Source organism: Eulemur rufifrons, chromosome 30, assembly GCF_041146395.1.
Source record: "Eulemur rufifrons isolate Redbay chromosome 30, OSU_ERuf_1, whole genome shotgun sequence".
NCBI classification, from domain to species: domain Eukaryota; kingdom Metazoa; phylum Chordata; class Mammalia; order Primates; family Lemuridae; genus Eulemur; species Eulemur rufifrons.
Genome location: NC_091012.1, coordinates 100,107,581 through 100,123,558, shown reverse-complemented (window position 1 = coordinate 100,123,558; position 15,978 = coordinate 100,107,581). Strand labels below are relative to the sequence as shown.

The following is a 15,978-nucleotide window of genomic DNA, read 5'->3' as shown; positions in this document are numbered from 1 at the left end:
TTTGTTTATACATACCTTTTCCTGTATGTGGTTATGTTTGACAATTTTAAAAGGTAAATAAAACAGGAAACAGTTTTGTATGAATACTCTCTAATTATAATACAATTGATCTTTCAGGCAAATCATGTTTTTGTATCTGTGAAACTTTTATCCATAGACACCAAGGAGTAACAGATTCCTGTTTGGAGTAATAATCGGTCATTATGTTATTTGGCTTGAACTGGCTCAACTTTATGTTTAATAAGTAAATTGCTAAATGTTTTAGTGAAACAGGTCTACTTGTACACTTTCTTTCCAATCTATTCTAATGTACTCTTGCTTAAGTGCTCAGATCAAAATGTTTGAAGAAAGAAACTTTATTCTTGTATTTCAGTGCATTTTTTATGCTTAAGATATGTTCAACATGTTCTGTATCTTAGGACGTCTGCAACTCAATGTTTCCTGCTTTCGAAGCAAAGTGCGGAGAACATTTGCCTGTACTGAACGTATGTGTATGTGTATATATGGGTGTTTTAAAGTATACGTATGACTGGCCTTTTCACTCCCTGTCTTTAGGTGATGCTGCATTTGAGAAGCTGCCCCTTGTTTTAGTCTAATAACAGGCAGTGTCTTTTGACCATTTATGAATAACAATAAATATATATTGCTGACATGACTAATAAAAAAATTTTAAAAGTAAGATCATGGTTTTAAACTCTTAGTTCAAGGCATGTCAGACACTGGGGAGCTTCTTTTACTGCTCTAAAAAAGAAATCTTCCTTATACTTTTCACAAAAATTAACTCAAAAGGGATCATAGACCTCAAAATGGATCAAACATAAAATGCCAAACTATAAAACTCCTAGAAGATGATATAGCAGAAAATGTAGGTGACCTTGGGTATTGCAATGACTTTTTAGATACAACACCAAAGGCATGATCCATGAAATAAATAATTGATAAGCTGGACTTCATTAAGGTTAAAAACTTCTGCTTTATATTTGGGAGGCTGAGACAGGACAATTGCTTAAGCCCAGGAGTCCAAGATCAGCCTGGCCAACATGGCAAGACCCCGTCTTAAAAAAAGGGCAAAAGACCTGAACAGACATTTCAACAAAGAAGATACACAGATGGGAAGTAAGCATGTGTGGCCAGGTGTGGTGGCTCATGCCTGTAATCCTAGCACTCTGGGAGGCAGAGGCAGGAGGATTGCTTGAGCTCAAGAGTTCAAGACCAGCCTGAGCAAGAGCGAGACCCTGTCTCTACTAAAAACAGAAAAATTATCCAGGCATGGTGGCATGTGCCTTAGTCCCAGCTACTCAGGAGGCTGAGGTAGGAGGATCGCTTGAGCCCAGGAGTTTGAGGTTGCAGTGAGCTTTGATGATGCCACTTGCACTCTAGCTGGGGCGACAGAGCAAAACTCTGTCTCAAAAATAAAAAATAAACTTAATACATTTTTAAAAAAGAAAAGAACCATGTGAAAAGATGCTCCACATCATATGTCATTAGGGAAATTCAAATTAAAATAATAGTGAGATACCACCACATACCTATCAGAATGGCCAAAATCTAGAAAGCTGACAACACAAAATGCTGATGAGGATGTGGAGCAACAGGAACTCTCATTCATTGCTGGTAGGAATGTAAAATAGCACAGCCACTTTGGAAGACAGTTTGATAGTTTCTTACAAAATTAAACATATTCTTACCATACGATCCAGCAATCACACTCCTTGGTATTTACCCAGGTGATTTGAAAACTGTCCTCATAAAAACCTGCAACGGGTGTTTATAGCATCTTTATTCATAATTGCCCAAACTTGGAAGCAACCAAAATGCCTTTCAATAAGTGAATGGATAAATAACCTGTGGTACATCCAACAATGGAATGTTATTCAGCAATAAAGAGAAATGAGCCATCAGGCCACAAAAAGACTTGGAAGAATCTGAAATGAATATTACTAAGTGAAAGAAGGCAATCTGAAGAGGCTATGTACTGTATGTTTCCTAAATAATGATATTCTGGAAAAAGCAAAACTATAGAGACAGTAAAAAAAAAAAAAATCAGTGGTTGCCAGGAGTTACGGGAGAGGGAGGGATGAATAGGTGGAGCACAGAGGATTTTTAGGGCAGTGAACCTACTCTGTATGACACTATAATGGTGGATACATGTAATTGCACATTTGTCCAAACCCGTAGAATGTACAACACTAAGAATGAACCCCAATGTAAACTATGGACTCAGTTGATGATGTGTCAGTGTAGGTTTATTGATTGAAACAAATGTACCACTCTGGTGGGGGATGTTGATAACGAGGGAGGCTATGCATGTGCGGAGGGAGGGAGGATGTGAGAAATCTCTGTACTTACCACTCACTTTTGCTGTGGACCTAAAACTGCTCTAAAAAAATAAAGTCTATATTTTTTTAAAAGAGAAAGAAATGTTTTTTTATCATTTCTTTACACAGGACTCATGTAGCATGAAATCAGACATAAAGCCAAATCCTGCAAGTTGCTGAATTATAATGCTGGTTGAATTCACAGATCTCCAGCCACGTAAAACCAAGGCCACTGATTAGGGGAAAGAGGGGGACTATGAGAATTGGAATAGGAATATCACGGTTGATTTGGATAGATCTGAGTGCCCTAAACGCCAGCCCTCAGTGAGCTCCCTTTGGCAGCAAAAACAGCCCTTTCTCCCCAGTCTAATGGGGCTGGCCCTGCATGACTTGGGGATCCTCTCATGATGGGGCTAATCTTTCTAAAGATCCATCCCTATCACCCCTTGCTGCCTGCAGACCCATTACTGGATTCAGATTCTTGTATGTTCCAAGGGAAGTTGAGTCAAACCTATGAGAAAACACGCACACACAGTCAAACCTATGAGAAAGCACGTGTGTGCACCCTCCCCCCACACACACACAAGATGTAGCTAATTTATATTGGCAGAAACCTCAATAATATGTGTGGGAATCAATTCTATGGATGATAGATCAGGGAGAAAGAAATGTAACTCTAGATTGGGCCAAACTTTTGATTGTGGTAAAATATATATAACATAAAATTTGCCATTTTAACCATTCGTGAGAATACAATTAGGTGGCATTAATTACATTGTTGTGCAACCATCCCTACTACCGTTTCTAGTCCCCAAACTTTTTCATCACCCCAGGCAGAAACTCTGTACCCATGAAGCCATCATTCTCCTATTCCCCCAGGCCCCTGGTGACTTCTAATCTACTTTCTGTCTCTATGAATTTGCCTAATCTAGATAATTTCATTTAAGTGGAATCATACAATATGTGTCTTTTTGTGTCTGGATTATTTCACTTTAGAATAATGTTTTCAAGGTTCATCTGTGTTGTAGCATGTGTTCATACTTATTCCTTTTTATGGCTGAATAATATTCCAATATTTGTATATACCACATTTTGTTTATATATTTATCTGTTGATGGACACCTGGGTTGTTTTCACGTTTTATCTATTGTGAACAATGCTGCTATGAATATTGGTATGTAAGTATCTGTTTAACTCTTTGTTTTCAATTATTTTTGGTATATGCCTAGGAGTGGAATTGATGGGTCATGTGGTAATTCTGTTTAGCTTTTTGAGAAACTGCCAAAATATTTTACACACTGGCTGCCCCGTTTTGCATTCCCACCAGTAATATACTAGTGTTCCAATTTCTCCACATCTTTTACAACACTTGTTATTTCCCTTTTTTAAGAAAATTATAGCCATCCTAGTGTGTGTGAAGTGGTACCTCATAATGGCTTTGATTTGCATTTTCCTAATGGTTAATGATATTAAGAATCATTTCATGTGCTTCATGGCCATTTTTATGTCTTCTTTGGAGAAATTTCTATTCAAGTCCTTTGCCCATTTTTCATTTGCGTTGTTTGTCTTTTTGTTGTTGAGTTATATTTCTTTATAGATTCTGGATAATAAATCCTTATAGATATATGATTTGCAAATATGTTTCCCTATTCTATAGGTTGTCTTTTTCACTTTCTTGATAATGTCCTTTGATGCACACACAAAAAAATTTAATTTTGATGAAGTCTAATTTATCTGTTTTTTCTTTGCTTGTAGTGTCATATCTAAGAATCTGTCACAAAGATTAAAGATTAACCCCTATGGTTTCTTCTAAGAGTTTTATGGTTTTAGCTCTTAAATTTAGGTCATTGATCCATTTTGAGTGGATGGTATATGGTGTGAGGTAGGGGTCCAACTTAATTCTTTTGTGTGTGGAAATTCAGTTGTCCCACCTAGCACCATCTGTTGAAGAGACTAATCTCTCTCCCATTAAATGGACTTGGAACCCTTGCCAAAAATCAATTGGCCATTTAACTTTGTTCTTTTTTTTTTTTTTTAAAGATTGCTTTGGCTATTCATGGCCCCTTGCAATTCCTTATGAATTTGAAGAACTTCCATTTCTGCAAAAATGCTGTTGGAATTTTCATAGGGACTGTGTTGAATCTGTAGATTGCTTTGACTAGTATTAACATCTTAACAGTATTTGGTCTTCCAATCCACGAACATAAGATGTCTTTCCATTTCTTTAGGTCTTCTTTAATTTCTTTTTTTTTTTTTTTTTTTTTTTTTTTTTTGTTGAGACAGAGTCTCACTTTGTTGCCCAGGCTAGAGTGAGTGCCGTGGCGTCAGCTTAGCTCACAGCAACCTCAGACTCCTGGGCTTAAGCGATCCTACTGCCTCAGCCTCCCAAGTAGCTGGGACTACAGGCATGCGCCACTATGCCCGGCTAATTTTTTCTATATAGATTTTTAGTTGTCCATATAATGTCTTTCTATTTTTAGTAGAGACGGGGTCTCGCTCAGGCTGGTCTCGAACTCCTGACCTTGAGCAATCCACCCGCCTCGGCCTCCCAGAGTGCTAGGATTACAGGCGTGAGCCACCGCGCCCGGCCAGTCTTCTTTAATTTCTTTCAGCAATGTTTTATAGTTTCCAATGTACAAATCTTTCTCCTTAGTCAAATTTATTATTAGATATTTTATTCTTTTAGATGCTATTGTAAATGGAATTGCTTTCTTAATTTCATTTTGGATTGTTCATTGCTAGTGTATAAAATCACAACTGACTTTTATGTGTTGATCTTGCACTCTGCAACTTCGCCGTTATTGGCTCTATGTCTTTTCTACATCTGAAGTGACTTTTCAACATCAATTGCGATGAGTATGTGTTTTTTTTTCCTTTGTTCTAGTAACGTGATCTATTACCTAGATCAATTTTCTTATATTGAATCATTCTTGCATTCCTAAGATAATCCCACTTGGCTATGGTATATAATACTTTTACTATGCTGTTGGATTTATTTTGCTAGTTGGGGGATTTTGCATCTATATTCATAAGGGATATTTTTCTGTAATTTTCTTTTCTTGTGACATCTTCATCTGGTTTTGGTAGGGCCAAACTTTTCAATATGGGTACACTCCTCAGTAATCCTGGATGTACTTTGTTAGCTCAAGTAGCCAGGAGTTCTATTGATTGACCAAAACCTGGACTCAACATCAGTCTGTGTTATATGAGGTTAAGATGTCAGAAATTCCATGGTACAATATAGACAGAGGAATCCGAATGTTTAGGGCAATGAGAATGTTGGAATTGATTAATCATGTGTAACCCATTCAACTCACCCTCTAATTATGTGGACATTCCTTTTACAAGGGCTTTGTGAAATACATTATGAAGTGTGGCAGAGACTAGCTAGGTGGTCATTAAACCTGTTTCCTCTTCCTCCTAGGGACAAATTCAGGCTACATTTTCCAGTGTCCCTTGCCCACTGTCTGAGTTCTAGCTAATGGAATGTGAGCAGAAGTGATGTGTGCTACGGCCAGGCTTAGCTCATAAAAACCTCTGATATGGCCTTTTCCTCTTCTGGCTAGTTGGGAGGAAGATGACAATAGTACATACGTACTGATAGTCATCATATGACTACCATGTTTTGAATATAGCAGACTCTCTGGATAGAAGGTGCCTAGACCCTTAAATCATCACTTAGAAGCGTCAGCCCAACTATTAACATCTGTTTTGGAATACTACAGGAACAAGAAGTAAACTTGTGTTGTCTTAAATCTCAGAATTTTTTTTTCCTGTCCCCAAAAGCTAGCATTACCTTAACTAATACATAAATGAACACCAGCATTCTTATAAAGCATTTCAATGGTTTATTTCTGTAGGTGGGAGGCATGGTGAGAGATCATGAATGGGCTCTCTGATTTCAATGAAGATCACCTCCAGAGAAAAGTTGGGTCTGGTTCCTATAATGGACAGCATGCAGATCCACAGTAGTAATCAGAATGGTTTGACCTGTGGAAATCTGTAATAGTGGTTTCCCTAGGGCCAAAATAGATGGACAGTCTAATAAGTCCTACTTGTTATATAACCAAAAAACTTCTATACTGGCAAATGGAGGCCTGATCTAGTCCCCAAAAATGTAGCGTCTCAGCCTTTCCCCTAGTTTACAGGCCAGAGCCCCCTGAATGAAGCAGAGAGTCCATTTGAAGAAGGACCTTGCTACACTTTTCACATGTGTATATAGTGAAATCTCCCTCCTTGCTTTCCCCATAGGGACCTGCAGTCCGGGTAATTGTACACTGGGGACAGGGAAATATCCAGGCCTTTGAAATAGACTTGTAATTTGTTCTGAGTTAACATCAATCCCCGGTGATCCAGATTGTCACTGTGGTCCACCAGAGTAGGATCAGGGCATACATGAAATTTCAATCTGAGTCTTTCTTACATTGGGCCTAGGAGAAATCTTGTGGTGATTTCTTTAGTACGTGAATACGTTATTAGAATACACACAGTATAGATGGCACAAAGGGAGGAGGACTACAGCAGAAGAACAAATTGGTGAATGGAAATATCAGATTGAGGACCTCTTCTGGAGTTCTACAGGAAAGAATAAAGAGACCCCCCCAAAATTTTTTTAAGTCTAAAGAAATGGAGGCCAAAATCAGAAGTGGCAACATTCTGATAATAGGATTCCCAGAAGCAGAGAAAATTAAAAATGGAAAAGTGGATCTATTTTGTGAATGCCTGAGCATAGGACTCCAAGTGACCTGTGCAAGCTGAGTTGCACGGTGAGCTATGTGTTAAGTCTCCCATCAAGCCATGAAGTCATCTATGTGCGGCAGCACTCCGCCACCAAATAGACTAGGTTTATACAAGCAAGGTCTAGAAGACAGAAGTAAGCTGCCTAAGCTGGTGGATCATACTCCCATCTGCTGCACTGCCGTCCCTTTCTCACCCACACCTGGGGCCTCATGAGTCATTCCCTGTGACCAGTTGACTAAGAGATACAATATTCAAGCTTGGTTCTGCATATGCTAGCACCTGCTGAACATAGCTAGCTGTAGTGTTACAGCCCCACTTAGGGTTGATCCTGAAGGGAAATTCTCCCGGTAGGAAAACTGCCTGGTCACGGAGATGGTCAGAGGTATAGATAGATCTCCACTGATTCACGAGTAGTTGATAATGATTTGAATAGATGGTCAAGGACTTGGAAAGAACAGGATTGAAATATTGTTGATAAGGAGGTCTGAGGAAGAGGCGTATGGATGTTGTTTTTGGAATGGGCACACAGTGTGAGGATATTCATGTCCCACACAAATGAGCACCAAAGAGAATCCACTGTGGAGAATCTATTATTTTTTCTCTCCCACGCCCATCCTCCCAACTGTGGAGGATCTCATTCAGGTAGACAGGTAGGTGTCCTGTTCTGTGGATGCCGGTTAACCTCTATCTTGTCATCCTTTTCGTTGCCCAATGGACTCTTGAACAAAATGGCCATGGTGGCAGGCATGGAGGTTATGCATTGGGCTCGGCAATATGGACTTCCACCAAGGCCAATCAGGCTATAAGCCACTGCTGAGCGCCCGACCTGCCAACAAAAGAGAAACACCAAGCCCCTTTATGGAATTATTTTTTGGTGGCAGCTGATTACAGAGACAGGACAAAATGAAAAGAAGCCATTGGACTCCCAAAATTCTACTGGCAGGAAGCAGACTGGGAAAACTTCTCAGTTGTAAAGATGTGCTACCTTTCATGAAAAAGGAAGGCAGGCACAGAAGGTAGAACCAAGAACCCAGAGGGCAGAGCCAAGAGCCATGGAGAAATATTCCTGGGTCTTGAAATCTAATCAAGGAACTATCATTTTCCTGGCTGAATTTCAGAATTGTTATAGACCAGTGACGCCTTTGTGTCTCCTATTTTCCCTCATTTTGAATTGGAATGTCTGTAGTAGTTATCCTATGCCTGTGCCACCACTGTACGTTGTGTGTGTTGGGGACAGATAACTTGCCTGTTAAGTTTCACAGATCTAAAGATGGAGAAAAATAGTACTTGAGAAGCCATACTTAAGGAATACACCTAAAGAGCCTCGTTCACACATGGACTTGATTTATATGATACTTATATGATGCTGTAATTGGATGAGACTTTTAGAGACCTTGGGAAGGGTTGAGTGTATTTTACATATGGAAGGAACGTGAATCATCAAGGACCAGAGGGTGAACTATAGTAGCCTCCAGGACGGCCCCCAATGATTCCCGCCTGCTGGTATTCACATCCTTGTGTAATCCCTTCCCCTGGAGTGTGGCCTGGACCTAGTGACTTTTTTTTCCTTTCTCTTTTCTTACACAGCCACACAGCTATGAATGACTTACATCTAATAAACAGAATATTGCAAAAGTGATGGGATGGCACTTCTGAGATCAGGTTATAAAGTTTATAACTTCTATCTTACATGTGGGCATTCTCTCATTCTGTCTCTGGCTCATCTCACTTAATTGCTCTGATGAAGCAAGCTGCCATGTTGTGAGCTGCCCTATGAAAAGGTTCACGTGGCAAGGAACCTAGAAGTGACCCCCGGCTAACAGCCAGCAAGAAACTGAAGTCTTTGGGCCAACAACCAGCAAAGAACTGAAGTCTGCCAACTGCCATGTGTGTGAGCTTGAAAGCAGATCCTTCCTCAGTCGAGCCCAGAGATGACTGCAGCCCCAGCTGACACCTTGACTGCAGGCTGTGAGAGACCCTGAAATAGAAGCTCAGCTAAGTTGCACTTAGATTCCTAACCCACAGGAACTATGAGATAAATGTTATGTTATGTTTTGTTTTGTTTGTTTTGTTTTGTTGAGACAGGGTCTCATTCTTGCTCAGGCTGGTCTTAAACTCCTGAACTCAAGCAATCCTCCCACCTTGGCCTCCCAGAGTGCTAGGATTAAAAGCTCACGCCACCGTGCCCAGCTGAGATAAATGTTGTTTTAAGCCACTAAGTTTTTGAGGTAATTTGTCAGGCAGCAATACATAACTAATACAGACAGAGAGGGAGGTTATGCACAACCTCAGCAATATGAACTTCTACCTACCAAGGCCAATCCGGCTACAGCACTGCTGAGTTCCCAACCTACCACAGCAGAGATCAACATGGAACCCACACTGAGAATTATTTCTTGGTGGCAGGTTGATTACTCTGGATCTCTTCTGTCCAGCACAGGGCTTACTTTCAGAGACTTGGTAAAAATCCCAGCTCTGCCAGGCTGACATGCCTAGGCCAGGCAGGCCTGTTCTTCTAGGGGTCTGTTTCCTGTGTCTGTCTTTCCTCCCTTTTATCTCACAGAAGGCTTGGCACCCAGGAGGGGGTTTACAAGGGGCTGCTCCTTTCCCTTATCCTAGATTGAGTAGTGCTCTAGGGTCAGGGATCCTGTCTCTCTGCCCCCTAACCCCTCTTCTCCCATTACCACAACTTCAGGTCTTCTTGGGAAGCATGGTTATTGTCTGCATCTTCAGGGGCCTATTGACTATGGACCTCAGACCCCAGGTCCGCCTCCCATGGGCTGGCACCCTGTACCAATGAACTTTATGCCATGCAGAGAAAAAGAGAGCTCACATGCAGTGTGGGGCTCCTATTACTGCTCTTGTCTCCCTCTTTCTGAGTCCAGACTCTGTGGACCCCTGGCCTGGAAGTGGAGACAGAGGACTCAGGCCTGGGCCTTGTCTTCCCCTGAAGCTCCCAGCATGGAGAGCTTGGGGGTGGGAGGAGAGACAGACCCGTTAATCCTGGTGTTCAGACACAATGGAGGTACGAACGAGGGTAGGAGGAGGGGGTCAGTTGGGCCTGAAGGAAGAGTTTGGGTAAAGTCATTAGTAGAAGTGATGTCTTCCCATCCCCTTGTCACCTGTAGACTTAGGAACTATCCTGAGGGATGTGGCGACATTTTGGAGGATGCAGCAGCAAGGTGGTGTGTCTATAGTAGAAAGTGAGACTTTGAGGTGAGAAGATACCCTCTGCTTTCCCGACCTCATTGTCTCCATCCCCTCATCTGGGGGTCCCCTGAACCAGTTACTCCTCCCTTTCTAGGGAAGTGTCTGAGAAAGGGGAACAAATCTGAAAGCAGAGAAAGCTCTCTGGAAGATTAGATTTGATCTAGGTCTTGCAGGATGATGGCTAGGGCCTCTCCTGCAGAGTTCATGGGATGCACCTCCCCCTGTGAAGGGGGCAGAGAGTGTGCGTGTGAGAGGGTTAGGATTAGGTGCCAAGATGGGTAAGGCTATCTAAAAACTGGTGCAGGATAGGCCCATACCCTAGAGCTATGGTCCCCAACCCCCGGGCCACAGCCCATCCAGTACAGGTCCATGGCCTATTAGGAAACGGGCTGCTGTGTATCACCACCTGAGCTCCTTACCACCTCCCCTCCACCCACGACACCCCACTCCCCCACCCTCGGCCCATGGAAAAATTGTCTTCCATTAAACCAGCCCCTGGTGCCAAAAAGGTTGGAGACCGCTGCCCCAGAGGACCCCAACCCTGAGCCAAGCAGTTCTCTGGCCTGGGAGTTGCTGCAGGTTGTAGGCATCATCTCTTCCTCTCCTATCCGGCCACTTCTTCCCATGGCTGACTGCCTCGGAGTAGGGAGCAGTGGTGAAGTGCCAACATCGAACCCCTTCCTGCCCCAATCCCAGCTCTCACACCTGTCTCTTCTGTCATCTCCTCCAACCCTCTTTTCATGATCAATTCCAAGGAGTCAGGCAGACAAAAGGCCAGCCTTTCCCCTGGATTGGGACCTGGGGTCAAACTGGACCCAAGACAGGGCTGTCCCCTGGCCTCTGCCTCTGCTTCCTTCTACAGCCCAATGTCTCAACTGGAAGACTGGATGGACGAGACAGAGCTGAGACTCTCCCACCAGTCAAAGCCGCCAGAAGAGGGCGGGCTTTCTCATTCATCAGTAGGTTCCTATCAACTGGAAATCGTGATAGAACAAAAGGAACCCACAGAACATTCAGATGAGGAAGAAAATACGAGCGGCAGTGTGCTAAGCTCTTGATCAGGACCTAGCCTTTAGCCTCCACGCAGACCCCTGAGAGGAGGGAAAACCCTTGAGGAGCCAGGCATGATGGGAAGCTGGCTGGCTTAGCAGGGCCTCCATGCTCTTGCTTCCTCTTCTGTATCCTCGTATCATGGGCACACTCCAAACACAGAACACTCAAGACCACAAAGAATGGTTCTTAGCCTTTGGAAGGTCAAGGATCCCTTTATGAGTCTGATACAAGCTGGTTAGTCTTCTTGCCAGAAAAACACATGCATGCAAACACCCACAAAAACACAAAAACAATCCCTGGTGACAGTCCCTAATTTAGTCCAGCATCCTCATCTTAAAACACTTGGCGGCCCAGAAGGGAGATCTTTCCAATTACTCTGGGACCACTAATGGGCTTGAAACCATTATGGTAAGTGAAAGAAGCCAGACACAAAGGATCACATATTATACGATTCCATTTATATAAAATATCCAGAATAGGCAAATGGGTGAGGTGGGGTAGGGATACCTAAGGGATGTAGAGTTTCTTTCTGAGGTGATGAAAATGTTCTAAAATTTTTTTTGCAGTGATGGTTGCACAACTCTGAAGAATATACTAAAAGCCATTGAATTGTACAATTTAAGTTGGGTGAACTGTATGTATGGTATATGAATTGTATCTCAATAAGCTGTCTGAAAAAGTGAACTCAGGGGTTGCAAATGACCACACATCTGAGCTTTAGTTCCCATTCATCAGGGGCAGAAAGAACTTGTAGACAAAAATCAGGGAAGGGTCCTTGAATGTGGCATATGGGTTAGACAGGAAAGCATTCTAGAAAGAATGAGATTCTATATATAATCTTGATCTTAAGGACTATGAAGCATCATGGAAGGTTTTAAGCAGTAGTGACACGATCAGATCTACACTTTAGAAACAGCCCTCCGAATCACTGAATGGTACATTTAAAACAGGTGAATTTTATGGTATGTAAATTATACCTCAATAAAACTATGAAAAAAAAAGTCCCTTTGGGTGTTAGAGGAAGGTAGACTGGAGGGCACAAAACTAGGGGAGGCTGTGGTACAGTTTAGGTGGAGGTGCCAGAGCCCACCTGTTTAGCTTGGGGGGAAACTGCTTTGGAGGTGGAGTCAGGGAAGGATCGGGATGTCTTGGCCAAGGTTAAGGAGAAGCTGGCAGAACTCAGTTTCAGAAGCCAGAGCTCCCTGGCTTCAGCCCTAGTGCTCCCGCCAGCACTACAGCTGCTCCACTGACAGGTGATGGAAGCACTGTTCTCCCCTTCAAAGAGAAATGCACTTCAGAAACATGTTTCCAAAAAATGTTTCTAAGGGTTTTATTTCTAACAAGAGGAAAATAATAAAATAAAATTAAAATAGGCTTCAGTTGGAACCAAGTTTCTTGTTTTGCTTTTTTTTTTTCTTTTGAACAAATTAATTACACACCAACAATCTTCTTTTATTACAACATGATCCCAGGAGGAGGAAAGGAGACAGGGGAGGACAGGGAGGGAGGACTGAGGTGGTTGTGAGGACAAGCACCAAAAGCTTTCTTCAAATCATAGGGAGCCCTGTTCAGTTCCCCATCCAAATTCCTTTAAAATAAAAAACTGTGAGCACAGCTATGTGAAGTTTCCTCCTCCTGGGTGGAACAGTCACGGGAAAGGAGAAGGAGGGAGGGAGGAAGGCAAAGAGGAGGGGAGGAGAGTGGGGAGGGGGGTTAGTGTAGCATGGCCTGGCCAGGGCCGGAACTGGGGAGAGAAGGGAGAGGAGATTCCCCCAGTTTGCGTATGCACTGGCCTTGTCTCTGGAATGGTGCTGGCCCAGCCCCAGCCACCCCCCTGCCCACCTGCCCATCCATCTGTCTGTCTGCCTCAGGTGTCTGGGAATGCTGGTTAGAGGCTACCAGGGAAGGGGGACTCCAGGGGCCGGCCCCCAGGAGCTGAGGTCTGAACAATACCTTGGAGTCAGAATATAAAAGTCAAGGGACTCGGGGGCGGGCAGGTAGGGGGTGGCCATCTCCCCTACCCGCCCACCTCCCAAGAAGCAGGCTTGATGGTCAGAAAGAGGATCCTTGAGGCCGAGGGGGGGTCTCTGTCAGGGTCTGTGCTAGGCTCAGCCACTGTCACAACTGTTGCTGAGGTGGCTGCGGTGGGCTGGGCAGATGCAGCTGGGGAGTCAGAGTGGAGAAAGGGGCCAAAGGGCCTGAAGTGGCCTCTGGCGCTGGTTCCAAGCCATTCTGGTTCTCCTGGGTGCTGGGGCTGCCAGTAGTGGGGAGGGATGTGGGGGGCCCCTCACCCCCAGTCTCCTCCTCCAGCTCCTCCTCCTCCTGGGCCTCCTCGGCCTCTGGCCCTGAGCTCCGTACCCTCTTTGGCTCTAGCTCCTCTCGGGCTGGGTCATCGCCCTCCCCACCCCGATCCACCTTCCGCCGCCGCCGCCTCTCCAGGGCCCGGCCCCGTGCCCGACTCCCATGGCGCTCTGCCTTCTCCAGCTGTGATCACAGATAGGCAGAAAGACAGGTTGTAGACCAGTGGTCAGGCCTGAGCTCCCTACTTAGCCCGACCTCCTGGCCCGGCCTGTGGCCCCTCTCCTCACCTCCAGAAGTGTGCGGATCCTCTCCAGGTCTGGAGACTGTCCAGCTTGCAGCAGCTGCCAGATGCTGTGGTTCTCATCCAGGGTCACCTCAAGCAAGTCCCCTTCCATCATGAGTTCCTCCAGCGGGGCCCGGGTTGCCTCAGGCAGCTCCAACGCAGGGCCACTCAATTGTGGCAACAGTGAGGACAGCATCTCCAGATCTGAAGGGTTGTGGGGATAAGCTGGATTAGGGGCTGCCCTTGGTCTCATATGTCACTCTGGCGTAGTCAATAGCCTGCCCACACCACACCTGGACCTACCTCTCTTACCTGAGCCCTCCTCAAGGGCTGCCTTCTCAGAATTGGTCATACTGTCTCCATTCTCCAGCAAGCCCTGGACCTGCCAAGGAGAACAAGGATGGGTAGGGGTAACTAAACTGAAGAACCAGGCCCTATTTTTCCTCCCCCAGCCTCGAACTTGGGGCCTCTACCTCCCGGAGGAAGACAGCAGACACAGGCCGCCAGCAGGGGACAGTCTAGGGATCTGAATGGATGTAGGATGGGGCAGGGAGGCGGGGCCAAAGGAGGCTGAAAATTGGGGACCAGGGGCAAGGCGGAACCTAAACAGGGCTAGGGCCTAGGAGACCGGAACTTGAGAACAAAAGCTGGGCTGAACAGCTCACCTTGGGCATATTTTTGCCACTGCCTTCTCCGAGTGGGTCAGAGGCAGGGGCTGAAGGGCAGGTAGAGGGCTCCTCAGGCCTGGGTTCAGTCTGTAGTCGTTGGCGGAGCTCAGCCAGCCGTCCCAACAGAGCAGTCACATCCTCAGAGGCCAGGGCCTGTCTGGCACGGCCTTGCCAGCTGATGGCCCTCTCTGTGAGGCATTGCAGGGCTTCGCCCTCGGGCAGTCGCACGGGCAGTCTCTGCAGGGCCACGAGCAGTGCTAGGATGGTCTCTAGGCGCGGGCGCCGTGAGCGCATACACAGTGGACACAGGAATTTGGTGTCCCATTCCCACCAGGCCAGCAGTGGGGATGAGGTGGGATTGGGCCTCGGAGAGCTGAGGAGGCGGGGCACCGACACACACCGCCCATGGAACCAGTCCTGACACAGGTCACACTGCAGAGCTCCCACCCCGGCTGGCACCTGCCCACACACACAGATAGAGGTTGCAGAGGAGGCTGTGGTTGATGATGCCAGTGGACTGGGCTTGGCTGAGTTGGTGCGACGCAGCTGCAGGATACCCTCCTTCTCCTTCTGTTCCCCCTCCTTGAAGGCCACGATCTGCCACGCCCAGGACAGGAGAGTAGGTCAGTAGCCTATTCCCTCCCTTCTCTGGCCCCCTTAACACCACACTCCAAAACAGGAGAACTGAAGCTCAGGAAGCAAACGGTCTGCCCATGGTCACCCAGCTCAGGCACTATTATCGCCGAGCTCTTCTCCCCATTTGTGTGTAAGCTCCTTACCACAGAGCCTGGGTCCCTGAGGTCCTGCGCAGACAGCCCCAGCAGCTCTGTGTCAGATTTGTACAACCCCAGCTCCTTCTCCATCCACCGGCTGCGCTTGGTGCTATCTGAGCCAGCGTCTGCACACGGGCAGAGCACCTGAGGCAGGCAGACAGAGGGGGAATGACCGGCTTTCCCCTACCTCCCACTGCCCCCCAGTACCCCCCAGAAGCCCACATTCTCGTATCAGCTGTCTCACAGCAGCCAGGCCAGGCGCAAGAGAGGCTGTGGGTCAAGGTCCCAGGCCTCACCTCCAGCAGGGTGTAGCAAGAATTCTTCTTGAGGAAGGTCTTGGAGGCCTTCTCCCTCCAGGAGTGTGCTGTCAGTACCTGCAGCTCCAGCTGTCTCAGCTCCTCCAGCCCCACAGGTAGGTCTCGACCCACAGCCACCAGGCCCTCCAAGTCATCCAAACAGGGGTAGTGGTCACCATTCTAGGCACAAGGGCGAGAGAAAGCTCAGTTCAACTTGCCAATGTCTACTGACTACCAAGTAAGCACTCTATGCCTGGCCCTGAGCTGGAAAGATGGATTAAACTCACAGTCTTGAGGCAGAAAGAAACAGGTAATATCCTAAGGAACACCCACCTG

The 15,978-nt window shown here is 45.7% G+C and overlaps 1 protein-coding gene across 13 annotated transcripts in view; it reads right to left on the bottom strand.

Annotated features, from left to right (window-relative positions):
• Positions 1–1,528: 1,528 nt before the first annotated feature.
• KDM5C (lysine demethylase 5C) overlaps positions 1,529–15,978 on the bottom strand; it is a 43,317-nt gene continuing 28,867 nt past the window's right edge. For 4 of the 13 annotated variants that reach the window (XM_069463947.1, XM_069463946.1, XM_069463950.1 and 1 more), the window contains 6 exons: positions 15,643–15,822; positions 15,353–15,490; positions 14,571–15,170; positions 14,218–14,287; positions 13,910–14,109; positions 13,237–13,805 (listed from right to left, as the gene is read on the bottom strand). In XM_069463947.1, coding sequence (XP_069320048.1) covers positions 13,440–13,805; positions 13,910–14,109; positions 14,218–14,287; positions 14,571–15,170; positions 15,353–15,490; positions 15,643–15,822 — 1,554 coding nt within the window. In that variant the 3' untranslated portion in view covers positions 13,237–13,439. Of the gene's footprint in view, positions 1,612–12,626; positions 13,806–13,909; positions 14,110–14,208; positions 14,288–14,570; positions 15,171–15,352; positions 15,491–15,642; positions 15,823–15,978 lie in introns of those variants that run through there. The other 9 variants (XM_069463953.1, XM_069463954.1, XM_069463943.1 and 6 more) reach the window with 7 other exon arrangements.